We start from the raw sequence: 27,224 nt of genomic DNA on the forward strand, positions 1-27,224 counted from the left end.
ATGTGGTATTATTTCAATTTTTTGATATTGTATGGAAATGATGATCGACTTTGAGGTTATAGCCTAACTGATTACAGCATGGTAACTATATCTGCTCTCAAATCACCTTTCTCTGGATTCATTTAGGTTAAAACTTTGTTTCAGGTCGTAAATGTACATTTTTTTTGCCCAAAATCTGAATTATTAGCGGTGAAACAAACACTTCTTCAGCTGTGACCACAAGAGGGAGCTGACTGTGTGTGTTTGTCTCAAAGTGCCTGTCAGAGGAAACACTCAGTGCGCTGTAATGTGAGCAGGTGAAGTAAAGAAAATTGACCACTAGAGGGAGTTATTTATCTAAACTCCTACTCAAGCTCTGACTCACCAATATGTCCACCTGTTGAGGTATATAACGGGAACAGCCCCATGTGACTGGCATTCATACATTCACATTTTCATCACCACCGTTTTATCAACACCATTTTTATCACATACTGGTTAAACTAATACAAAGAAGCTGCACTTCCACCCACTGAGATATAATAGTTTAGTGATCATTAGAAGCAAGTGTCATGTCATGTCTTATTTGAATTGTGTTTGTGTGTCATAAATTAATTCTATTACTAAGACAGTGGAAAATGCACATAATGCATCCTCCATCTAAATGTCACTTGACATACAGTGCCTTAAACCAACTAGGCTTATATTATATATGTTAACACTGCAAGACAAACACAGTGTGTCTTTTCAGCCATACAGTATGTAGTGGCCTATAGGGAGCCAAGGCTGTTGCCATGGCAGCGAGAAGTGATGATGCTCCAATATGGTTCATTACCATGGTGAAAGGCCCTGGTTATCTCGTCTTGCAGCCAGACTTCATTGCCAGTGCATCAAAACATGACCAGCGGAAAGATAATCTAACTTGCAGTGCCTGTGGTTGCCTATAGCGACCGTGTGTTCCCCCACATGGATAAAGAGGGTGGTGTTTGTGTGTGTGTGTGTGTGTGTGTGTGTGTGTGTGTGTGTGTGTGTGTGTGTGTGTGTGTGTGTCCAAGGGAACATGTCAGGACACAGAGGAAAGCATAACATGACTGCTAACATGACACCTACAGTACTTTGTGCCCTGTGTATTGACCCAGAACTCTGCACTGTCTGTCTGTAGGGAAGTTTCATTTCATCTGTAAACTTATATGCTTTTAATAAAAGGCATTAACAGCATGCCTAGAGGTTTACAGATATGGTGAGGAGAGACAGCTTCATTAAAGGATGATCAGGTGGCTGTTGCTGGCTGGGAACCAGTCAGGGACAGGAGCTTCTGCTCTGAATAAGGTTAAATCTGATTTAATTGTGATGCAGCGGAGGCTGCATTGAGGGGCTGTATACAGGAGAGAGATAAGGGGGGGACTAGTTTTGATGGGAGGAGAAGATTAGTAGCAATAGTTTTACTTTCATCATTAAATCAAAGCTAAAATAGTTACTAAGTGAAAAAGGCATAGTGGATAGAAGGCGATGCACCTCTTTTTACATTTCCCTTGCTTGAACATTACATTTCCTTTGCTTAAATGAGCCCTGTCTCATTCAGAGTAACAAGGGAAGGTGCCAATCTCATCTCTTTGTGCATGGTAAAAGATGTGAGCAAGATGTGTGCTTATTTGAGCATGAAAACTGAAAGCAGGGGACTAAAATACTGACACAGTATTTCTGTATCTTGTTAGCTACTTGCCAAATGATTCTTAAACTTAGCAACAATGTGGACACGACCTCTGTGACCCTGAACAGTCACAACAAGCACCTGTTGTAGGCCAGTAAATAGATGCAGTGTTCCCTCTTCCTAAAACCACACCCTCTCCTTTTCTCTCACACAGAAGTTATATCTGTCTTTAATTTTTTTTTGCCATTTGGCTTCAGTATAAACAAACTGTGAACAAACACTGACATAAAATCATGTCTTAAGGTATTATGGCAAACCCCCTAGCATAAAATTTCCTGTTTACACAGGCAGAAGATATGAAGCAACATTAGCAGTCATTTTAGCATCTCCTAAGAGAAATAACCTGCTCTTTGCTAAATGCTACACTAGGTTCACCATTGAGTTGATAACTGCATCTGTTGACTATTTGGTGCTGAGTATTTTTGGTATGAACAGTTACCAGCCATGTCTGAAAATGACACAGGAGCAGGGAGAGTGAACCAAAACAATACAGTTGTGGGTCGTAAAACCAAAACGAGCTGAAAGGAGCTAAAGAGCACTGCTGAGCTGAGGGTGAGGTGATATTATCATCACTAAAAACAACCCCTTTCACACACATGTTCTCATTTGATCCTTTGTTAAAATGCATGTTGATTCTGGCAGCTTTAAATAGTCTAGATTTGATCAAACATATAAACACAACAAATGTAAGGGTTGTTTTTATTCATAGACATGAAACTGATGAATATTGTTGCTTATAACAATGTAAGCAAACAGTGTGTATAACTATGTATGCAATGATTTCCCATTTTACCTGTGTGTCTTATACGTGGACCTGTTGCCTGAATGATTACAGCTTGTCTGCTGATCAGTGGCCACGTCTCTGACAAAGAAACATAAAAACTATGGAAAAATATCTGCTTCTTTCCCTTCTCTCTCTCTCAACCTCTAAAATATGTATTGCCACTAGTGTAACTGTGTGTGTGCTCTGCTTATTAAGCGGCGGTCTTGTTACTCTAAAGTCCCCCTGACAACCAGCTGTCTCTTTGCTTCTGACAAATATTTACTTCTTGCCTTCTCCCTGATGCTCCACACACACTCAGACACACAGAGTAGCTGATAAGCGCACCATCTGGCCTGAGTGCTGGCTGTTAAGGGCTCATAAAACAGACCCTCACCTATTTAGGGGCAGAGCGCTCCTTGAGCAGCAGCGAGGGCTCCCTGAGCGGCGTGTTGTGGAAAACGGGCAAAGACCATGCACACTTGCCTTTTTGCACGCACACACGCACAGTTGCGCGCATGCCCACCCACATAAACCTCCGTATCCACGGGGGACGGAGGAGGTGAGACAGCTAGGAGGTGAGAGGATCAGAGGATGTACCTGTTCTTGTTCCGTCAGTTTCTTCACCTCTGCCGCCCTCACTGACTTTCTTTGAGGATAAAAGTATAGATGGATTCTGCACACCTGCAAACTGATCCTACAGATCTGACTTTGTATAAGATATCATTGCTGCGGCTGTCATTCAAAAAGTTTGTTATCATCACTGCAAAGCAGCATTACTGGCTCTTACACAGCTCACAGTCTCTGCTGCCCAATATATTATTTATACTTTACCTCTTCAGAATATGGGTCGATCAAAATAAGAAACCTCCTCCTTAACAAAAGACGTATTCAGAGTTTGAGGATCCATCCAGCAAGAGAAAAACAAGCAGAGAGGGCAATGGCTAATTGTGAGCAAGTCAAACAGGGAAAAATTTATTATAGATTATTAAAATTCAATCTGACGTTTAGAGGGCAGCTTTCCTTTTTTATTGGCTATTCTCATATCATCACCGTTGACTAAAAAATGTTCATATATCCTTAATGAGGAAAGTAACAACATCATTCAATAACTAATGATAGTTTTCAGTCTGCATCATTTTTTTACTGTTGTTTGAGACAGAACACCTGATCTTTGATCGTTGTTGTGTGCATCTCTGTCGCATCAGTCTCTGTTGTGTCTCTAAGAGTCTTTGCCAAAACTAACTAGGCCTGGCAGGATGTTATAAGTTATGCTCTGTGATTGCTGCTGTTGCTGTTTGTACACAAACACTTGACATAAGCTAGCGGCAAATTACAGCCTGTCTCCTTAGCGTCTGAAGGAAAGGCAGGTGATGGCACGAGGAATGCAAAAAAACGAGAGCGAGAATGATTGAAGGGATGGAGAGGGGGCTTTGTGTGGTTCGGAGGAGAGAAAGAAGGATCAAGAGCATTAGATGAGAGAAAGGAGACAAGGATAGACCAGGAGAGAAAAATTCTTTGTTGAGTTTAGACAAGCTGGTGCTGCTGTCCACGTCACACTGCTGACATCTGAAAAGACAGAAGAGAGTGAAGTTGAAAAAATAAGAGAGGGGATGGGTGGGGGGTGGGGTGAAAAATAGATGGATTTCCTCTTGGGAAAAACTGAGTTGAGGTGGAGAGAAAGAAGGCAGAGGAAGGAGGGCAAAGAGGGTCAGAGGAAGCACTGGAGGTTATGAAAGAAAATCTTTTTTCTCCCTTCTAAGGTTTGACCCCAGTGGATAAAAGTGTGTTTGTGAGAGTGCATGTGCGCCATCTCTGTGACCCTGTGAGGTCATTCACGAACGTCTACATGAAAGCTGTTGACAGATGGTGGGGTGCTTTGCACATGCTGTTCGTGTCCATCCTCTGATTCAGAAGCCATTATATGGCTTTCTATCAAACCAGCCATTGTTATTCTCTTTATCCGTCTGGTTTTCAGTGATGAAATCATTTTCCTTATTGGCTCACCTTGCTCTTATTCTGGTCATAAATGGACTTAAGGGAAAAATCTATATTCAGGCTGCATTTGGCTCCTTTTCAGCTCTTTTTTATATGCATACAAACACATAAACACACACACACTTTCCCTCTTGGTGCGTCCATTTTGTAAATATATCAGAGGCAGGGAACAAGGTCATGTCTCGCTCCAGCAGAGCTGAGTTCAAACCCAATTTTCTTTCAAAGGAATAATTCATCTCCATATGAGAAACCTGCAGATATGGCCTCAGCTTGTCCTTGTTTGTTTGGCCCATGCATCGTCACTAACAGCTAAAACAGTAAATGGCTTTTGTTGATAGATCATGGCAATTTACCCCCGGTCACTACAAAATCAAATTACATGCTGCAGAAGATGAAAATCTAAATGTGGAGGGAGATATGCACCATTTTGCACAAGTGACGGCTACGTGGGCAAAATGATTGATAGAAAAAAACTAAAGGATGGTACTGTTGACAACACTGAAATTATTCATGCACAGTTTGTGCTCAGTGTCCAGTCCCCCCATTGCTTAGTGTTGTGCCGCCTGTCAATGTTTCTGTTCATATGGGTCCATGTGCTGTTTACAGTCATTACAGTGGCAGATTAACCATTTTTATTCAGCTTTGAAACAAATGGCTCGTCCTCACCAGTTAGTGGTTCATATAGAGACAGAAAAAAAGGAGTGTTGGATACTGCAGATTTTCAGTTTGTCCTCACTTCAAATGTTACAGAGGAAAAGGTTTGAGATTGAATCAACAGAGCTACTAATGTTAGCCCTCAAACCTGACAGCTTTCAGAACCTGCTAATACTAGACTATGGCTGTGATATGGTCATCAGCATTGCTTGTTTGAACGTATCCTGTAACCCATGTTAATGATGTGCTCCTTGGCCTCATAAGTAATGCTTGGTTGCTGCTGTGGTTAGTAAGGTATTCAGCCAGACATGCTAACAACTGCAGGTTACATTAGCACAGACAAACACACTTTTTTATGTATTCCTTGCTGTTTTGGTTTTTGGAAAGGCAGAAAAGAAGACTCCGTCCTCCCAATTCTTTTTATACGGAGTATTGTTGCTAAAGCAGAGCAGACATCAGTGGATATCACTCGGTGTGTTACTATGTTGAGAATCTGCCTTGGCTGTTACCACGTCCTCTCTTTTCTTCTTACAGTACTGTAATGAATTCTGTCTGTTCTCATACCACCTCTATTTTTATCTCCCGTGGTGCATATTTAAATGTCTTTCTGTGTGTCTGAGGGTCAACCAGCTGTCAGCAGACATCCTAGTCACCCAGGGAAACCAAGAAATCAGGAAATTGATTTACCTTTCCGATGTTAGAGGCGACAGTGTAGCCCCAGAGGAAACAGAGCGAGAACAAAGGGATAAATAAACACTGGCTCATATAAAGTACTAAACACCTGAAGTGAAAATAAGAGTGATTAAAAGAGACAGGTCTGGCAGCTCACATAAAGTGTGCTTTTCCTGTTGTGCCATGTGATGCTGCATCTACAAAACATTTTCAGGAGCAGAACAGTAAAGCTTCAGTTGTCTGCTTATGTTTTAATACTTCGATCCGTCACAAATCAATTTGCAGTCATTTCAGCAATCAGGGACAAAAATGGCCAAATTTAGGCTACACATATTAGGACTAATTATTTGTGTGTGTGTCTGTGTGTGTTTGTGTGTGAAAGAGAGACAAAATATCAACCACAGCCAATTTACCAACATATGACAAGCTAAGATAAAAGTTAAAGCTCCAAATAGCCTGTAGTGTGTGAAAATAAATGTCCGATAACATTCCTGTTGCAGTTAAATGACAGCAGTGAGCACAAGGCTAGTGTGCTCAGTGATTAACAAAGGGCTGTCTGTGATTTGACACTGTAATCAGCGCTCACAAAAGGAACGGATATGTCTCCTATTCATCATCACCCTGAATCACTCATGGCTTATTTCTCTGCTCCAACTCCTGCCTGTGATCGCTCAGTTGCATTTTCACTCATTCTTTCTTGTTTGCTGTGTCCCTCATTTCCTCTCTGATTTACCCTTTTCTCTGTTTTTACGAGATTTTCTGTCTTAATCCCTTGTCTGTTGGAGTTTTTATTAGTCTCATCTTTTTAATTTCTTCTGCTTCTGCTTCTTTCCTCCTCGTCTTTTAAAGACCATCTACCTTTCTTTTCAAGCACTTGCTAGAGGAAAGTCAGTATTTTTGCCATAGGACTCAAGAAGCTAGAGGGACCTGCAGTCGTGTACTTGCTCCTGGCAAACCAATCCATAACTGGCATCTGGTGCTGACAGTTTCTAATAATATGTAAAAGACATCCTCTCAGCCCTGTGTTAGACAGATGACCTGTGCAGGATGTACTCTGCCTCTGCCCCAGTGCATGCTGGGATAGCCTCAACTCCCGGCGACCCTGAACAGCACAACTCGTCTTGAAAATGGATGGATGGAAACACATCCTGTCCCTCCTCCCTAAACTCCCTCCATTTTCTCAGTCCCAGATTTTTATAAGACCGGACAGGTGCAGGCTGGTGCTTCACCACACAGCTGTTACTGATTCACTTATGTCAAATCAGTGATTGTCCCAGAAGAGATGGCTGACTGCATGATGAAGTTTGGGGTTCAGGGTTAAATTGGGTATGTGTTCACTTTTGTTTGCTTGTTTTTCTCAGACAAAAAAAAAAACTTCTACAATTACAAGGCCTTGAAAACATGAATATTTCTCTGATATTACAATACATTCTCATTTCTAAATAGGCAACATGCAAAATTCAGAAAAACATTCTTAGGCGTTATTTATTAAAAGCTTGACACTCTGGGAAACTGCTTCATCATGCCTGAGTGGGTGTGGTTGTCACCATGTATGACCGTATTTATTGGATCACACATTAAATTTGTTCCATTTCTGAAAGCTGCAGTCACACTTTTCTTGCCACTTAGGGGCTTAAAATTGAGAATATAATTAGAGATGTGCAGCATTATCCTGCATAAATTCTGCTCTTTCTCCCTGATGCTGAGAGAATACAGCCATAGTGCTGTGTGCCAGTTGTCCAGGTCGTCTGTGTCACAGCCTGTGTGGAGACTAGACACCAAATAGTCCTCCTGATGGATCATCCATCAGACACCACTTTGGATGCTCTGGGAGCAAGAGAGCAGTTCCTAATAGCTGTCTGGGCAATGCTGTGTGTATGTGTGTGTGTGTGTGTGTGATGTTTGCATGTGCGTGTGCCTGTGCGTGTGTGTGTGGCCCTTGAAAATGTCCTGTTCTCCTCTGCACCTCTGTTCTGCTCTGAATCTTATAGGACTGCACACTGGACCTGCTGCTGGTAGTTTTTAACACATCACATGCACAAACACACACGATTTCCTCTTTTGTTTATCACCACTATTTCCCACAGCTGGGACCCAGGGGAACTAAACTGCTGTTTGTTTGTGCATGTGTGTGTGTGTGTGTGTGTGTGTGTGTACATGTGTTGAGACCACATTGCAGCTCAACCTGTCCTCCAGCATGTGTATGTGTGCTTGTGTCTCTGTGTTTACTGCCGTTGTCACTCAGGGCCACCAGAGCGCCAAGTGAACATTTGAACTTACTGTCATTAAACCGCCTCTGAGAAAGTTGAGCTGCACAGACGATCCTGTCGCTGTCCTTTCTGCAATGCCTGTGGAAAACACTGTTGATATACTGCAGGACTGTATGTCTGCAGTGACTTGTGGTTCATAATTTAATCACCCAATGTCTAATGTCTCCTGCACACATGAATGTTCAGTTGGAGAAGAAGTTGCTGCCATGTTACAAAAAAGAGCAAACCCCTCTAATTCAAGTTCTGTGCCATTAATGAGTTACAACACTTGAAGCATTTAAGCCCAAATTAAAGTAATGACACAATAATTTCATATGAAATACTTTTAGCTACAGTCTAATTCCCAGTGTAGTAGAACAGCTGTGATCAATCTCACAGTCTGTTGATAAAAGCTTTTATAATTATTGCTTTAAACACCAGGTGGCTGCTGTATGTCACTTTTTTCAGCAGAAGCAGGGATAAAGAGACAAGAAGGTTAACCTTGATGAGACAGGTTTCCATCCTAATGTAGCCCAAATTCTGGACAAAAGAAAATGTGAATTAATGTGTGTTTCTGTCAGCAGTTGGCAGCGCTAATTCTCCAGTTGGGTGCCATTAAACCATTAAGGTAGGTACAACTAGATGGCGTAATTAAAAGACCACCAGTCAAACTTCAAACTGTGGAAAACAATGTGGAGTATGGCATTTATTTATTTTTCATGTGTTACTTTTTTGGAACACTACAGTCTTATAGCTGGTCGAAACAGATCTGATGTTTTTGTCAGAAGAAGCTTGAACAACGAATATGTCAGGAGATTCTTGCACATCATGATTTAAGTCTTATTCTGTTGCACTTTGTCGCTTTCACTTAAATAGATTTCCAGCATTACCATTCAAATTTTTATACGTGCAAAGCGTATATAAAAACACTTACTGGCTTAGTACCATTAATTAAACAATTGAACAATGCAGGTGGCTTGTCTAAATAGATTAATGTTATTAATTACATTTGTGATTTTCCTGCTATAATGAGTCAAACTGTCATAGTGTTTGAAATGTATGTTTGGCAAGTGATCTCTGGGAAGTGCAGTAAAAAAAAACACCACAACACCTTTCAACGGGTTCACATACACTTGTGTTCAAACATCTCTAAAAACAGAAGTGCTCGTACCTGTTCTGTCCTTCCTGATTACTCTACAAGAACGTTATGTCTTTACATGTCTTTGTAGTATTTGTAGTATACATAGTGACTTGTACAAATATTGCACACCTTGGAACAGCCTCTCCTTAAAGACATCCATGGTGTTTTACTCAGTTGTATACACGAAAAGTGACAGAACAAGTGTGAAGAATGGAAACCTCCTCCACACACCTGGCCAACAGCAGCCTGATGTGGAATTCACTGTTACTTAATTTGACAATCACCTCATTTGAAGCATACTAATGACTATAAAAACTTTCCACATTATGGAAGCAGTAGGGGCTGCCACTTTAACGCAGCTCAGTCCAGTTTTTGCCTCATCATGCTGTGGTGATTTCAAGTTTGACCGGCCTCATGCATTCAGCTCCGAGTCAGTTTGCTTCAGACTCTGTCAGACGCAGTGTGAAACAGCTGAGTTTTAATGAGCTCATACTCTGTCACCTCACTCTTTAAGGTTAGACCTCTGTGTGTGCGTGTGTGTGTGTGTGTGTGTGTGTGTGTGTGACTGTCTTACACACACACACACACACACACACACACACATTCTATGCCTCCACTCCTTCTCCATCTGTCGCCTCTTGACAAACACATGGTGTCTTGTTTGGCCGACTCAGCAAGGCCTCTGGCTCTGTGGGCTACATGTATAGTCACATACACACACATAAACACACACTCCACCATCTCTCATGCATTGTTTTGATGAAGAGAGAAAGTAAGAGTTTAAAATATCTGAGGGAATCAGACAGATAAATGCATCATGGGACACAAAATTAAGAAAACAATGCAAGCAACAAAAAACTAAAAAGTAAAACAGCAACCCTCAGTAATGGTATATGAGAGAGTGCACTGCGGCCCATTCACCTGAGGCTGTTGGCAGGTTCTCCCTGTGTGCCCTGAGATTCTGCCAGAATATTATCCTCGTTCGGAGATGACATGGAGAATAGAGCCGAACGAATGGAGCAGGATAAGAGAGCAAGAGCAGAGAAGAAGGCTGATGAGAAGAGCAAATGGGCATAAATACTGTTAATTATGGGTAGAGAGAAATGGAGAAACGCAGGCTCAGAGCGGGATCGACAGACAGATGAGCGAGTGGTTCTATATAGTCAATGATTTGGGTTCAGTATGCAGGCAGGGTGACCAGGTAAGACTTGATAATAAATGATGATAAATGCCAGTCTACTGCCTGTCAGAGGAGGGTAAGACACATGCACATGTCCAGGATTGCAAGTGTTCATTAGAGGGCCACACTGCTGTAAAAAGTACCACTTATGGTACATGCAGCAATGCAATAGTGCCTACTGATGTTTTATCCACTTGTACATAATAGAGATTCTCTTCTCTTCAGAAAGTTCTGCACACTGTTTTTGATGAATTAATGCTACAAACATTCATACAGTGGAAGTAATATTTCTCCTGAAATCTCAGAACAGCGTTTCGTCTCTTTAGGAACTGATATCGTCTGTTAGCATTCATCTTGTAATTTACTGAAAAACAGGCAGATAGGTGGTGGGAGTTGTAGTTGTTGTTTTTTTTGGCTCTGCTTTCCTTTGTGTAAAAATCATCACACACCACAGTTGAAGCATTATCTACTTTTCCATTAACCACCTTAACACTTTATATGTTGCTCCAGTATGTTCATGAATTAGTTGCCAACTGTGTCTATTTGGTGTTGGGCAGGTAGTGTAGTAAGCTTTCTCACTGAAAACAGCTGGCTGCTGCAGCTGGAAATGATGCTAATGAGATTGGTGAGACCGAACCAAAACACTGCAGCCCAGCTGCGGACCTTAAAACCAAAGCAACGAGCCGAAAGAGGGTAAAATGGTCCGTAGAGCTGAAGGGAACTGCAGCGTTGGGTGATAATTCTGAGTAGGTTCATCACTACAAATGACAGCTTTTACATTACATAAGATCATTTAATCCAATGTTAATGTAAAAATATTAAATATTAAACTTAAATTCAGTTTATCTATATTCTGTTGGCTTGTGTTATGACCTGCTTACTGTTTCATGCACATGGTGTTAGGATTACCGAGAAGCTGACACCATATAAGGTTGTAGTAGCGATAATGGTACGCACACACACACACACACACACACACACACACACACACACACACACACACACACACACACACACACGAACAGTCAGTTTTTGACATATTGATTACAATAGTTGTTGTGACATGCTGATGTGCTCGTTATGTAGTGTGGTCATTACACTGCTGCATGTGCTCTCCTGTGGTGACTTGGTCACAATGCTAATGTGACACCTTTTCATCTAAACAACTTTACGCACGTGTGAACCTGTGCACCCTGGGTCTCGTTAGGCGCTGACACATTGGTACAGAGAACCCTAGAGAGAGACAAGAGAGGACAGAACATAAAGGAACTTGTGTTACATGGTGACAAAGTTGGTGTAGGGTTACCTGTAGTGAGACACCACTACAGTAGCCTTGTATGAACAGATATAGAATAACTGCATTACACACCAATCACATTAAGTATCGCAACAGGCTTCAAGCTCTCTGAGAACAAGAAACACCCAGAAAACCCTTAGAAGAAGAAGAAAACAAATCTCAGGAGAACAGTTGAAGCGAGATCCCCCCCTCCACAGACATCTGGGGCAGCTAAACTGCAGAAGCTGTAGGTGGGGAAAAAGGCAAAGTCAGGCATTTGGGCCCTTAATAATAAAACAGCCATAGGCGAAATATTATCCTTGATGAAATTTAAGATCATTTGGGCTCTCGCATATTATTTCCAAAGGCAATAAACAAAATCGTCATCAGTAAGTGTGTTAAGATACTTGAAATATGAACAGAAATCCACTGATCTGAGGCATAATGGAATATATCACATTACTCTACAACATCAGTTTCCTAGTCTACCACTGTTACTGTATATATACTCTATATATACTGTAATTCTTTTAAGTATATAGAGTATTCTTGTGAATAAAATAGATAGGATTTGAGGAATGAGGAATATAAATGCAGAAAATTCAGATGGGGTCACAATTTCTCTGTCACTTGTGCACTCTTCACCACTGAACTGAGCAGCACTCTTGTCCTTTAACATGATACACTCTTCTGTATGTGGGTGCATGTTTGCGTGTGTCTGTATATTATTTTATGTGAGCATTACTTATATAAGAGCAATTTCTCTGCCTCACCACAGTGTTGGAGCAATAACTCACTGATGGCTTCCCTGAGAGGACCAGACAGCATGCTGCAGTAAACTTATGTTAAAGTAATAATCTGCTACCTTCTGTGGTTTGTTTTGCTGGTCTGTCGTTAATATGGTACAACAGTGAGTTATGAAGATTTTACATTTGAAAGCAGCTGTCAAGTAGGTCTGGCAAAATCCTCTATCACACAGATAATTCATCTTACATTGCCTACAGAGGAAATGGATAGTTAGCTGCCATGGCTGAACGCCATCCAGAACCAATCAAATCACATTAACAGAAAACAAAGTCAAAAGAAACATGCACAGTGTATGGCAAGCATGTTAAGCAAAAGCCAAAAGGTCATTAGCTGGGGACTATTTTCTGTTCTATTCTTATTATGTATCTACTGTTATTTCATTTGGATTAAGACACATTTCGGGCTCTTGTGAATGTCTTGTTCATGGCAATGAAGGAACATGTCAGCCAGTGTAACAATGTGTTCTTTTTTTTTTTTAACAACAATTAACCTCTAGGATATAGAAAAATGAGATATATTAAGCTTTGGTTTCACTGGTAGTAGGTTTAGGTCTATACCTCTTCATAGTAAGTGCAGCAATGTCTTTCCTCTTGTCATTGTATATGATGATTGGGCATTCCACACAGGCACTATATTGCTAATTTTAGTTGAATGAGCAACGAGAGGCCACTGCTGAGTTAACTGCACACACACTCTAGACAGGGAAATTATACTGAATGGGACGTGAGTGGAACAGAAACAGGAACACCTTCTGATTATACAGATGACTGTGTGGAGTGTTTTATGGATTTGTGATTACTGTAAACTCCTCCATAAATCACACAACACGACCTTCACCTCAGGTTTGTGTGTGAAAGTTTGTTTGTGAATGGACCTGACTTGCAGAAAGAAGCAGTGTGTACTGTACAAGGGAGAGGCGTACACACAGAGAGAGAGATAAAAACAGGTGTGACACGAGTGCCGACTAAATGTCAGAAAGGCTGGATGAGAGGATTGGACGCTAACTTGATGCATGTAATCCGTTACAAATAGCTGATTATCTAAATAGAACATGAGCAGTGATAACATATGCAGCATGTCAAATTCAGATGAGAGAGGATCTTCCATTCTGTGTTTGAACAGAGTTATCTGTTTATTCTCGTACCATCAAGATGTCAAATACTATAACAGGCTTCCAGCAGATGAGTCTGGGGCATCACGCTGCTGTCAGTAGACGTTCCTTCCGTGCACTTACCTTTACGTCACTGACAGTCCCTCGTCTGCAGCCCCCAAAATAATCTCATTCAAAACTTCAAATAGTCAGGTCCTGACCTTACTCTTCTCCTGGTAATATTTAAATTTGTACTATCCAACCACCATTGAGGGATGAATTTTATTGCCCTGTCCGACCATCACATCACTTGGCACATGCTCAGGATGCTCGCTCGGTGCTCACTGCAGCTCGCTCAACAGCCACCAGTGTCATTAATAACAGAGGTTTTCTGAATGTTAATCTTAAATGAAAAATAACACCAATACACAACAAGACTGAGAGAGAGATAGTATGTTGACAGATAAAGACAGGAGCTACAGGAAGAGACAAAACTAAACAAAATAAGGTCAAAACAAAATAAGGATCTATCATCATTGGATCCTTTAGTCATAGAGAAGATCATTGGTAAAACCAAATCAACAATACATGCTGAGCAGATCTCATCTTCATAACAACAAAAGCTAAAGTGTCACCATCACCAACACACCCAGTGAGGAATTCCTTTCACCAGCAGGTGCTGACATGACAAACAGAGCCCAGCACATGAGGACTAAACCTGTCACATAATGGAATAAAACACCGAAAGCACACCAAGAAATAAAACAGAGTAAATTGTGTTGATGTCTGGCCCAACAAAGACACATTTAAAAGCAATCCTAGCTACTGTGTGTACACACTCAGGGCACACTGTCTTCCTTTGTAAAAGGACAATCGATCAGTGTAGAGATGGAGCTACATTGAACCACGTTATGTCTGAAATACCAACACTTGAAAGTGTTTTTTTTCCCAACATAATAAAAGTCTACACCACATGTGAAACCACATCAAACACATGTATGCTCCACATGTGAAGTTCTAATTTCCAGTGCACATTTTGTATATCAGACTATGACCTGACATGAGAAAGCGAGCGATGACATTTCCTTTTATTTACTTTCAGGCCGCATTGTTTGATTTATATGACAACATGACATTTCAGAGTTAATCTCTTATTTATGGGACGTCAGCCATTTCATCTGAACTTTGGTGTTTCTTCATAAACAACGGACGCTTCTCCCTGCTTGGACCATTAATAGTGACTGTCCTGCATGGTGCGGAGAAACTGTATCTGCAGAGACTCACACAAACACACACACACACACACACACACACACACTTGTTTCTTCATTTCTTGAGAGGACATTGCATCGACTTACATTAATTTCCTAGAGCTCTAACCTTAACCATAACCTAACCTTATCCCAACCTTAAAACATGTCTTCACCTTAAAATGTATAGATTTACCCTCATTCTGTGACTGTGTAAACAGATTTAGGTCCCCACGAGATGAGTAATACCTGGAACACTTATACACACACTCACATTCTGACACCCATATTATGGACAACGAAAAGGGATTTCACCCATAAGAGTCCTGATGAGTTGTTTTTCCATTTTTACACCAATAGATTTAACCTTTGTGGATTGGAAAAAAAACTGGACTGAATTGGAGAGGAAAGTGGGAAGAGGGAGGGAGTGTGTGAATGTGTGTTTGTGTGTGTGTGCTAGGGGGTGGAGTAGTTACTTAGCAGCAGTTGTGAAGGTCATTTTCCACAGCGGGGTTTCAGTTGGGTCATGCATTTTGGGTGCTTGTGTGTATGTGTGTGTGTGTGTGTGTGTGTGCAGACAAGTACGTGGCCTTGTGTATAAAGGTTGGGCCTATTATAAGGACTGCCATGCTGTATTCTTGTTTAGTATGAGGCCCATTTCAGAGTTGAGCATATAATTTGTGTGTATGTGTGTGTGTGTGTCCTGTAATAGACTGAGCTGCAAAGAGGGGTGACGTTGGTAGACTGGCATCTGTTTGTTTGTGAGACACTTGAGAAGCTGTGAAGCGACAGGAAAGACTGCTTGGCACCAGCGATGATCACGCAAGTGTGTGTGCGTGTCTGCGAGTGCATTACAGAGACACTGAGAAGAAGTTTGTACTTGTGATTTGTACTTGCGTTCAACCATTATTGATTTTCACTTACATTTTGAGAACCGATATTAATTTCTAGCTATTTTCCAGCGACAAACAATCACCCAATTTTAGAAATACAAGAAGCTTTTTAGACTCAGTGTGTTAAACTTGGACTAATTGCAAAAGCAATGCGTTTTAAAATTAAAACAAAGTGATGTGGATGTGGTCTAAGGGTGGTTACGTGGTTAAGGGGAAGGGGACTCATGCCCTCCGTGCAAGAAACATCTAACAAATTGAAAATGAAAACAGATGATTGAAAGAACGAGGACCTGCCTTTCTCAAATAAGTTTCACCAACTTTTAGCTGTAAATGTCTGCATGCACATTAAATCTCATTTTATGCGTCGCCACCACTGGTACAGCTTGTGAAATCACACCATATCTGCTCTGAATGTTGATTCAAGCACATGGGGTGTATTTGGCACACCTCAGTCTGTCACACAGGAACAATGTCACACCTGTGTGTCTGTGTGCGTGAAGGAGAGAGTGAGAGGAAGAGGGGAGGGGATGAAAGCAAGTAAGTAGTGTAGTGTGTGTCTGAAAGGGAATAGCTACAGGTGTCTCTTTGCCCCCCTTGATGACGCACAAAAGGACCCTAGTGAAATAGCAGAGTCTGCATGTGTGTGGTGGGGAGTGTGTGTGTGTAAGTGCATGGGCTGTATGTGTTTTTAACAGTCTATCTCAAGGGGATGTTTGACAGTCCAGTTGAGGTCTGAGCCTGTTTGTTTGCCTCCACACAGGAGTTGGGAAAATCCTCAGGTGCTTTTTCAGTGAAGGAGCCATGTTCAGATGGTGTCACTCAAAAAAAAAAAAAAAACACCCCACAAACTGCAGTTTCTGGAAGCAAACTCCAGAGAGAGCACTAAACAAACATCCACCGAGTCTTTTCTTGAGCGGGTGTCAAGGGGACACAGCCTTGGGGGTCGTTCAGGCAGATCCTCTGGCGGCTGTGCGGTTGCTATGGCGCTGCTCACACACAGGAAGAGCACTTCATGAGGAGAGAAATGGGACTTTCCATTTAATTGTTGTGTTTGTTGCTGCTGTTTCCCAGGCTTATTCTATTCCCTGGCTGCTCTCGGACAATTACTGAGGCATCTCATCTACTCAGATGTCTTTGTCTCTTGTCTTGAATGATACATTTCTCTAATTATCGTCTGCGCAAGGAGTCTGAGACAGTTCATTTCTGCGATGGAACAACATTCACCCCTTCATTATTGTTGCCACCCTGACCCAGTCGAGCTGCACCAGATGTGCTGTGTGATTTACTGTGTATTTTTCTGCTGAATCAGGCTTTTAATGTTGGTTGTATAGTTTTATGTCTATGTCCTTCTCTGTCTACAGAGTTTTATCTTCGCTGCCACATGAAAACCTCATAATTCACAGAGCTATTTTTACTTCATCCTGAAAGTTTATATGGTCTGGGGTCATGTAAAAAGAAAAGCAATCAAACATGAGCTCATTAGAGAAATGAGGAAATCAATACAAAGACGCCTGACAGTAAAGCTGTTAAAAGAGACGGATAAAAGACAGCAAATCATAGCTTTATAACACTTCCAGTGGTGCACAAAGGTGCTATGGTTCCTGGACGTACTGGCATGAGTGAAACTACAATTTGTGCTCTACAAGAAACATAGTATCTACATATACTTAAAACACCCTTTCTTGCTGACTTTTAGATGAGATGATGGATCCAACTGGTTAAAAAAACGCTGACCTTAAGGCACCTCTAAAGCTCATAATTTAACATCTTAAATCTTGTTTGTTTAATAAATACTGACATGTAAAAGCAATATTTTGCCGAGGTTCACTGGCTATGGCTTCATATTATACAAGCGTAGTATCGATCTATTCATCCAACTCTTGATTGAATTATTTATTTAATGCAAAGGCAACCAGGTCACTAACAAAATGAAAAAAAGGAAAGAGCAAAAGCAATAAACAGTCACATGAGTAGATGATAAATCTGCTTGGCAGGAGGAAGAAAATGGGCGAAGATACTACAGTAAAATATTTAAATCCTACCAGACTGAGTGCAGCTGGTCAGTCAATTAACCATCCAGTCATTTATTTGTCCATTCATTCATTCAGTCACGCCCGTAATCAGTCAATCAGCTGGTTAGCTCCCTTAAAAACAAAGAGGAAGAACAGGTGGCCAAAGATGGGAACTGGACACTTTAGATCAATGAATTCTGGGAAGATGGCTGCTTTAGCTCTGTTTACTGAACTGTAAGACAACTGGAGGGGAAACCGGCTTTAGCTGGAGCTAAAACAAGTGAGACAAACAAGTGCATTGTAGACTGTGTGTTAGTTATAAGAACAAAAAGAGGTATGTACAGTTTTATTAGTGGGAAGCATAACAATAAATTGGAGGAAAGATACAGTTGGACAGGATAGTAGGAGGCAAAGAACAAGTAATGCAGTATGAAAAAATCGTTAAGTATTTCCATGTTTATCCGGGGACAAAACAGAGCATGTAAAATTTGTTACAATTCTAATTTTTACATTTAATCTGCTTTCATTTTGCGAGATTACATTTCAATTCCGGTGTCCTTGGCAACAGCACAGCAGGCAATAGGCTGATAAGCCTATTTGAATTGAGATTTCACAGGGAGGGTGTGTGGTGAGCAGGAGGTGGGTAGATGTGGGTGTGCATGCATGTGCTTGGAAATGAAATCAAAAAATCAAGAATAGATAGAACAAGGTCAGGAAGATTAATGTAAAATTATTAACAAGGTAGAAACAAGGGCAGGGAGAGACAGAGGGAGTCATTCAGTAGAAGAGGAGGCGGTGCTTTGAACCAACTCCAGCCTATCAGACGAAGGAGGGCAGGGCTCAGCAGACAGGAAGGAGGGAGCAGAGCAGCAGCAGGCACAGAAGGAGAAGAAGCAGAGCATGCAAGAGGAGGAGGGATAGGTGGGAATGTACGTAGAGGCAGGTAGACAGAGAGATGCATTGCCACAGTGAGTGTGTCTGCGAGGCTGTCTGTAGCGCCGTTCTTCATCCTCTCATCCGGGACCATGGTGTGTTATGGAGCAACGATGTACAGATTCACTTCAGGGAATGCAGATAGAAGTTCACCTTGAGCTGGGGTCCAGCAGTGCCACTCCGGACCTTTTGGATTACAACAAACGCTCACTGATCCTACAAGCAAGAAATACAGAGATTTGATCGTGTCTGACGACCTGCCAAACTCTAACTTTTTTTGACATATATCAAAACATCTGACAGAGAGGCTCTAAACTACCAACCCAGGGTCAGAATTCAAACAGGTTCTCGGTTTGCCAGAAATTTGGCCAGCTGTCTCCAAAATTGACAGCATACAGATCTAAGATTGTGGCGCCCACAGTTCACACTGGAGCCCCGCAAAGCCACAACCAAGCAGGTCCTGCATCCCAGGAACCCTGGAGCCAGCCTGACCTTGGACCGGCTGTCACCTGAACCTCTTGTGGCACCGGCAGAAACGCCCAGCATGTCTCAAACCGGTGGACGGTTCCACAACAAAAAGGCTGGCATACGTGCTGCCGTGATCCTGATTGGACTCCTGCACAAGTCTCGCAAAGCCAAGGAGAAGGAGAGGGAGAAAGAGGAGAGTGAAAGGTGGGTGAAGTTTGTCCCATTGTGTCGTCTGATGAGGCAGACATGCCGGGTAAATGATGTATGGCTCAGGGACAAACACACAGTCTGCAGTGCAGTGTTGACTCAGGATTGTGAGGAAAACTTTATTACCTTGTAATGTCTTTGTTATTCCAGAGGCAGGGGGCACTTTGAATGCTTTGCGGTTCAGTGACTCCGCAACTGCAGTTTTATTATAAGTCCTTTTATTAGAGTGTGCTTGTCTGTGTGTGTGTGTGTGTGTGTGTGTGTGTTGTTGACCGCACTTGTGTGTGTATCTGGGTCAGTGGAAATAGACAGACCAAAAAGAGAGCGAAAGGTACTGAAGAGTGTAGGTGAATGGAGGTGTGCTGTGAATGGTTTTGAAGAGAACACAAGAGATTGAGAGAACGGAGGACAGAAGCAAAGCTGCTCTGTTGACAGAGAGAGACATGTAAAAAAAAAAAGAAAAAAAAGAAAAGAAAGGGAGAATATGAAGCGTTAAAAAAGAGAGATAAGGACAATATGGGGACAGGGTTCAGAGCAAAGGTTGTCCACTCATCTATTCGTGTCTTTCCGGTCCAGGTCTTAACATGTTTTACAGTTGGCTACACATAACCATCACTGGGCACTTGTTGATGTTTCATTCCTTCAGCACAAGGCAGAGTGAGCGCACATTCGTAGGTTGGTAAACTGACTGAGAGTTCAGTAGGTGAGCTGCGAACTACAGCACGAAACAGAATACAGCATCAGCTATTACTGCCCACTAACCTGCAATAAACAGCAGCGATAAAAACGATACTGAAGCAGGTCTTAAATTTATTAACGACTATAAAGGCTGCAAAACATGCAACAAAACTTATGTTTCTACTTCCAGTTAAATCTGTTGAGGACTACATATGTGAAAGCCTTTCAGACAGACAATTGCTGCCTTACTTATTCAGAAACTGCCTCTTCAAATGTACCTGTAAGGAGAGTTTCCCTGCATACTGTGTTGTAGCCAGATCATCTTATGGCAATCCTGGGGTGGCTCCAGTCAATAAGACCCCTGGGAATATCACACCTGGTAGTTGACAGGTTCTAGACTGCCAAAATGTAGAGCCACCACTAAGCCTACCCCCCTGGACAGATCTGTTTTGTTTTGACTGAGCTAACATTAGCTGCCATGTGTGTACGTTTAAACTGGAAGCTGGGCAGAAGGTTGCACACTGAGTTTGCCTAATCAGTGTTATTGTGATGAAGGATATATACGGTGTGGTCTGGGTTAAGCATTTTGTGTGTGTGTGTGTGTGTGTGTGTGTGTGTGTGTGTGTGTGTGTGTGTGTGTGTGTGTGTGTATGTATGAGTGAGCACTGAATGCACTTTGCTATTCTGCTCCAGGAGCCTGGACCAAAATAGTGGCTATCAAAATAGACTGTAACTCACTTTGCAAATGCTGATAAGTTTATCTGAGCTCTGGAAGTCTGTGTGTGTGTGTGTGTGTGTGTAATAAAGTTTGAGATTCAGGGAATTGAAGCCCCCCCGCCCCCGGAAGTGAGGCAGAATTAGCAACCATGCAAATTAGGCAACTGCCCCAGACCTCCTGGGTCCCGTAGAATCTGCAGCTTCATTGTGTGACAGTTGATTTGCAGCAATTATTATTATCATTAATCAATAATGATAATAAATGTAATATTATTTAGGTTTAGACACCACTAGGGTTGTGCTCAAAAACGATGATCTTGATGATCGCCATATGCCTTCACCAATGTCAAGATGATATTTGGCTTGTTTTCCCATAAATGTATTAAATCATTATTATTAGTTGTAGTAGTTGTAGTAGTACTGAATTAATATTACATTAAATATTCCCTCATAATTTCACATTGGCATCCCCCACATATAACAAAAACGTGCACATATACACACACACACACACACACACACACACACACACACACAGCCCAGCCAACTGACTGGTATTTAAGGTGCTGCACTGTGATTAAATGGAGCAGAGGAGATCAATAGATAAACAGACAGACCGCATCACTTAGTTCACTTTTTAAAGGCTTTTTTATCACGATCGGAAATATAACTTTAGCCTTAATTTCATTTTCCCCTCATTGTAGAAATCCACCGACAGAAAGGAAGTGAAGGGAGAGTCAACGAGAGAGAGAGAGAGAGAGAGAGAGAGTGAGTCACAAGCCATATACAGCTGTTCTATGCTCCTCCCCTTGCTGATTTTGAGTGATCAGCAGGTATTGGTAATTTCACAGGATCATGATGGCACAATCTGACTATAGATAAGATCAGCCAATCTTATGCACCACTAAATCAAATGCTAACCAAATGATAAAGACCTGTGGCCAGGTGGTTTTCCAGAATACAAGATTGTTGTTTAGGGAAAAATGTTTGCTTGACAGCAACAGTGTACATACACATTGAGTTTGAGGACGAAAAGGTCAGTGGAGGTCATTTTTGCCCCAAGGCCCTCTAGTGGCTTCAGACTTGTACCACTACTACTCCTCTCCTTAATGCTGGCCCTATTATAACAATGAATAGAAGAGAAGAGTGAATTACTGAGTGATTGTTGTTGTTAGAGCCCAGCATTTATAACGATATAATAATAAGGAAACTGAAGTTCACAGTTTTCTGTCTTGCATGACTTGCTCCAATAGAGGGAACGCACACAAGAGCACATGCAAACATTTATGCTTTCAGTCTTTCCCCTTGCCTGCATCTTCTGTGTATTCCTCTGACTCTTTATCTCTGCTCTGATGGAGCCATAATGTATATTTGCCTTCCATTAAGTTGAACAACATGAGGTGTGTTGCCTGTATCTGAATACCCTTGTTTGTCTGTGTGTGCGTGTGTGTGTGTGTGTGTGTATCCATGTGTGAGTGCGTGCGTGCATGTGTGTGTGCGGTAAAGTGTTATTTAAACCTAATCTATAATCACAGTATGGGGCTTCCATTTGACATAATTTTGAAATTGTCCCCCTCTTAAATGAAATGCTTTTAATAACACAGCTGACAATATGTACCGTCTAAGATAAAGATAAAGATATCCTTTATTAGTCCCACAGTGGGGAAATGTCTCCATGTCATGTCTAACAACATGACATGCTATTTTGAATGGGCATGAGGCATAGTATAAGTTCAGTGCAATATCAAAGTAATTTCGAGACAAAACATACATCTGTTTTGAAAACTGCAATATTGAATAAGTATTTTGTTTGACTGAAATGTCCCAGTGGTACAGTACCTCCTGTTGATGATGGTGTGTTTGACAGTAATGGCGCAGGAAGGCAGGACCTTCACTGAAAATCAGAGGTTTGAGGCTTACAAAAACCACATTAAGAGGTTCACTGTATAAAACTCATTCACTGATAAAGGGAGATAAATGTCCAGCTGTAGAGCTGAATGGCTGACCTTGTCTGTAAATGAATCTACAGTAGCAATGACTATAACTACAGATGTCGAGCAGAAGCTTCATAATAAAAGCCAAATCAATTCAAATCATTTTTTGATAAAAGGCTTTACAGGAAAAGGTTGTCACCAGTGCATTAACAGCATATGAATGTAAATTGGTAGTTTTATTCAGTGTTACATAATAAACACATTTATAAATAAACATTTTTTATTTTGGTCTTGTTTGGCCTGTTTTCCTCGTGCTTCAACAGTGTGATATTATGGCATGTGAAAAATGTAAAAAAAAAAACCCAAATTTTTCATCTGCAGTTCAAATCTTTAAAAGACCTTTGTCAATTGTGGATAGTTTTTTTAATGAGTAGTCAGCCTGATTCATCACATTTGACTTAGCAGACCTCCTTTTGTGCTTTCTTATCAGCGTTTCATTTGGTTGCCAAGGTCGTTTTGGTTTTCCTTTTTTCAGCCATGAAACTCAAAGCAACCATTTCAAGGGGGCTGCTACTGAATTAAAGCCTTTTTGATCTCTAAATTTCTCATATAACTGCATGATCATAAATACTTCCCCCAGTAAAGCATTTATATGAACAGAATCTTGATTTTAACAAAACAGACTGGATTTAAATTCACTTATTCCCTTTGCTGGTTAGCTTGGCCCAAGGACAGGAAACATGGTTTATTGAACAGATAAATACGATTTAACATGGTAAATACCTGCCTCACAGCAAGAAGGTTCTGGGTTTGAGCCTGTCGGCCAGCCGGAGACTTTCTATGTGGAGTTTGCATGTTCTCCCTGTGCCTCTGTGGCTATATGCTAAGCTAGGCTAACAGGCTACAGGCATGCACCCATGGCAATAAACGATTAACAATTTGAATAATTACTCAATGAGAGATTTATCTGCACTGCACTCCCCCTACTGTGCACTATTCCTTTAACCAACAGGTCACTGTGACTGCAGACACCCCCCCCCCCCCCCCCCCCCCCCCCCCCCCCCCCCCCCTTAAATAAAATCCCCCTCCGGATCCTCACAAGGTCTTCCTCACCTTCTATATATTATTTAGAAGAACAACTGTCAAAGTAATGATGAGAACAGACACAGGATCTGATGCTGATGATTCGGTCATTAGTCAGCCTACATGGACTTGGTGGATTAAGATCACCTGTGACAAGTCCTTCATCCAGCAAAAACTCAGGACATGGGTATTGATTTTAGAAAGCCGTCCTCTGCTGCTGCAATGGCAGAAGGAAGAGGAAATGGAGCTGATGGAGCATAACAAATATTTTGGCACTGCGCTGGACAAGAAACCTAAAATCAATTGAGATTCTAAAAAAGTGAAGCATCTTTTCAACCTGAGAAAACTGAACTCTTTAAATGTTTTTTTCCTGCTTTGATGTCTGTTTTATAGAATGTTGTGTGACATGGAAATCTTTACAGATCCAGAAACAGGCTTGTTAATGTGACAGGAGACAGGAGTTGGGGTGAGTCAGATCCAGCTCAGGGATATTTACAGTAAGTCGGCCCAGAGATTGTCCTGCACAGAGATTTTGAGCTAATGCCTTCAGGTTATTGCTACAGAGTGCCTGCTAGGAAGAGGAAAAGCTTGAGGGTTATGATTAGTCTTATGTCTTTGCATCAATGTTCAACTATACTCTGAACATGGAAAAACCATATGGAGATCAATAGCTGGCATCTTGGCCTCTATACGATATGATCTTAGTTCATTTTCTCTCGTAGTTATTTTTGTTTTATTGTTGGGTTTTTTTTTTTTCGTTATGGTCTTACAATTTTCTATAATTGTCCCAGTTGTCTGATTTGCTTTGTTTTGGTGTTTAAACCCATGTCTGCAAGTATAACCAACGCTGCAGTCCCTTTAGAGGGATCTCATCAAACAGTATTCAGTGGTTTATAACTTATCTATTCAAGGATCCTTGTTATGAAGATGTTCAGGAGCTTCTGTCACAGGACATAAGGGCAGAGATGTAAATGGTCAGACACAAACTGAGCATGTCTTTGTTGAATTGGCCAGCTCAGGATTAGACCATCTCGCATACCATCCAGTCATGGAGTCTTTGTAACTGTGTCCTGCAGTAGGCATGTGTTTGGTGAAATGTCTGGGACTGAAAAACCGACAGAGTCAATTTAACTAGCAGCGGGTCACAGCTAAAACCCATCAGAAATAACCTGCCTGGCTTCCTCCAACAAACAGAGTCAGCCAGCAACACTGCAGCCTGCCAGACTGTGGTCCAGAAGAAGGAAATGACAAGCACACCCATACATACAATACAAAGCATCTCTATATTTTGTACTTCAACCATAACATCAACATCGACGGTTTTCAAGAAACCTGGTCAGACCTGTTGTGATAGTTACTGTTCGTGCAGTTGTATATTTTCCTCTAAATGTCACATATGTCGTGTCAAGGTAATCTTTTTTTTTTCATTTCAACGTATTGTTGTTATTCCCAGATTATGTTTTTATTGTAGCAGATTCTAAACATTTGCACTTGAATAGTGAGAAAACCTCGTTCGACAGCTGACATGGTAAAATGCAGTCTTTCACGTTGCTTTTCTTGGACACCTTACACAGTTTTTCCTTGTCCCGTGGCCCCTTCCCTCCTCTCTCTGTCAAACCCTCCTCATGCTGTTTTTACACAACTGCTTTTTATTCACTGACTCACTCGTATTTCCATTCCTACGTCTCCTCCCGCTTTTGCTTCTCTACTCTCAATTACTCCCTCTCTTAAACTCCTTCTCGTGTGTTTTTACTCCTTTTGTGATCACCAGTCTTTGGGGACCACTATGGCCTCACACACACACACACACACACACAAAACCATGCACATTTGATTGCGCTTGAACGACATGTTTCTTGGGATGTGTGTTTATGTGCATGTGTGTGACTGTCAGCTTTGTCTTGTGGTGTAATGGATGAGATAGTATTGCCTCTAACAAGTGTCCAGAGACCCACCCAAGACAGTTCTATTTACCCAGCTCTGCACTGGGGATTGAGAGTGCTATTTTTAGTCTGCAGAGATTCATTTATTCTCTCTCTCTCTCTCCATACCTCGCCCCGCGGCCCTCTCTCTTTCAGCAGTCTGTCTGACATCCATTCATTCTGCGTCTCTATGTCCTTACTCCTCTGCCCTTGTTCTTCGGGACCTTTCTGCTCTGCTGTGGTTATCAGCTAGTCTGAAGTGCTGAAGCTGGTTGAGAGGAGAAGTATTCAATGTCATCTGACAGATGCTTAACTGCACTGCACTTTTTCCTATGACTCAAGTGAGTGAGACTGGGCGAGACTGGGCAGTGATAAAGAGAGGAAGTGGGCCCCAGAAAATGAATAGGATTAAATGGGATTTATGGCATTTCCAGTGATATGACAGAGAGAGTGGTGATGTCAGGCGTCTATGTTTTTCACTGCAATGCAGCACTGTGCCATTGGACCAAAGCCTCCACTTCAATCAAAAGTTTTGAATGCATACCTGATGCAGACTCTTAGGCCGACTGAATGTTCACTCCAACAAATATATAATTAAATGCTTGTTAATACTTTTATCAGCTCTGTCCAGTGTTGGTAATGAAACAAAGATCAGTTGAAGAGAAGATGCACGCTCATTTTTGAATGTCGATTGAAAATGCTCTTGAGTGTTGACACACTAAAGGTGGTCGTGTGTTTGCAAATGGAAAAAAATGAGAGAGAGAGTGGCACGTCTTCCCACAAGAACATCTTTGACTGAAAAGAAAATAATTATGGAGAGAATTTACGTGGCACCATGTCATCTATTGAAGCCAAGCAGAAGGAATTTTCTTTCAATTAGGTGTTTTGGCTACATGTTGTTATTCAGATTGAGTAGTTATTCAAAAGGCTCCATGTTTATTCATCTACTAATAAATTATACTCACCTAGCAGTAAATTGAGTGTCACAATGTCAGGCTATCTAAATAAAGTGTGATTCTACTGCATAAACCACAACTGCAGTCAAAGACACAAACATGATCCAGCCCTTGGCCTTTATCAGTGTCTCCCTGCTGTGGGGAAGTAAATACATGTAAATATCCATCAGAGGTCTCTTGGCCCCGTTTGAGCAGCGAGACAGAAAACAACAATGACATTTCAAAGACAAGACAAAAGCTACCAAACATAACCTTTCACGAGCCTGTACTCTTTTCTTTTGGTGTTTAAATTGTAAATCCAGTGTCAAAGGTACAATGTGTGTGTGTGTGTGTGTGTGTGTGTGTGTGTTTGTGAGAGAGAGAGAGAGAGAGAGAGAGAGAGAAGCTTATAGTTTAGCCAGTTTATGATCGTTTGATTTTAAGACAGTAATTTGGCTGCAGTCCCTGGGTAGCACAGTTAAATGTTACAGTGACACATCAAAGTATCATCCAGGGTTACAGATTTACTGCGGTATAATTAACCTGGTTTCTCTGGGAGGAACAAAATGACACACAGTCATAGTTTCCTTGAATTTGTGCCTGGAGAGTGTGAGACCTTCACTGGTGTCAGTTTAGTTGAACACTTGGATTAATTACAGAAATAATTTAGGCAAG

At 41.4% G+C, this 27,224-nt stretch overlaps 1 protein-coding gene across 6 annotated transcripts in view; it reads left to right on the forward strand.

The window, feature by feature from the left end:
• LOC139631746 (rap1 GTPase-activating protein 2-like) overlaps positions 1–27,224 on the forward strand; it is an 82,341-nt gene that overhangs the window by 26,490 nt on the left and 28,627 nt on the right. Inside the window, exon 1 of one of the 6 annotated variants that reach the window (XM_071496243.1) lies at positions 18,551–19,277. The exons of 4 other annotated variants lie outside the window; for them this stretch is intronic. In XM_071496243.1, the coding sequence (XP_071352344.1) occupies positions 19,150–19,277 (128 nt within the window). In that variant the 5' untranslated portion in view covers positions 18,551–19,149. Of the gene's footprint in view, positions 1–18,550; positions 19,278–27,224 lie in introns of those variants that run through there. One more of the 6 variants, XM_071496242.1, reaches the window with a different exon arrangement.

This window comes from Trachinotus anak, unplaced genomic scaffold (genome assembly GCF_046630095.1).
Source record: "Trachinotus anak isolate AG129_WGS33_773 ecotype Australia unplaced genomic scaffold, CSIRO_AGI_Tana_v1 ptg000014l, whole genome shotgun sequence".
Taxonomy (NCBI): Eukaryota; Metazoa; Chordata; class Actinopteri; order Carangiformes; family Carangidae; genus Trachinotus; species Trachinotus anak.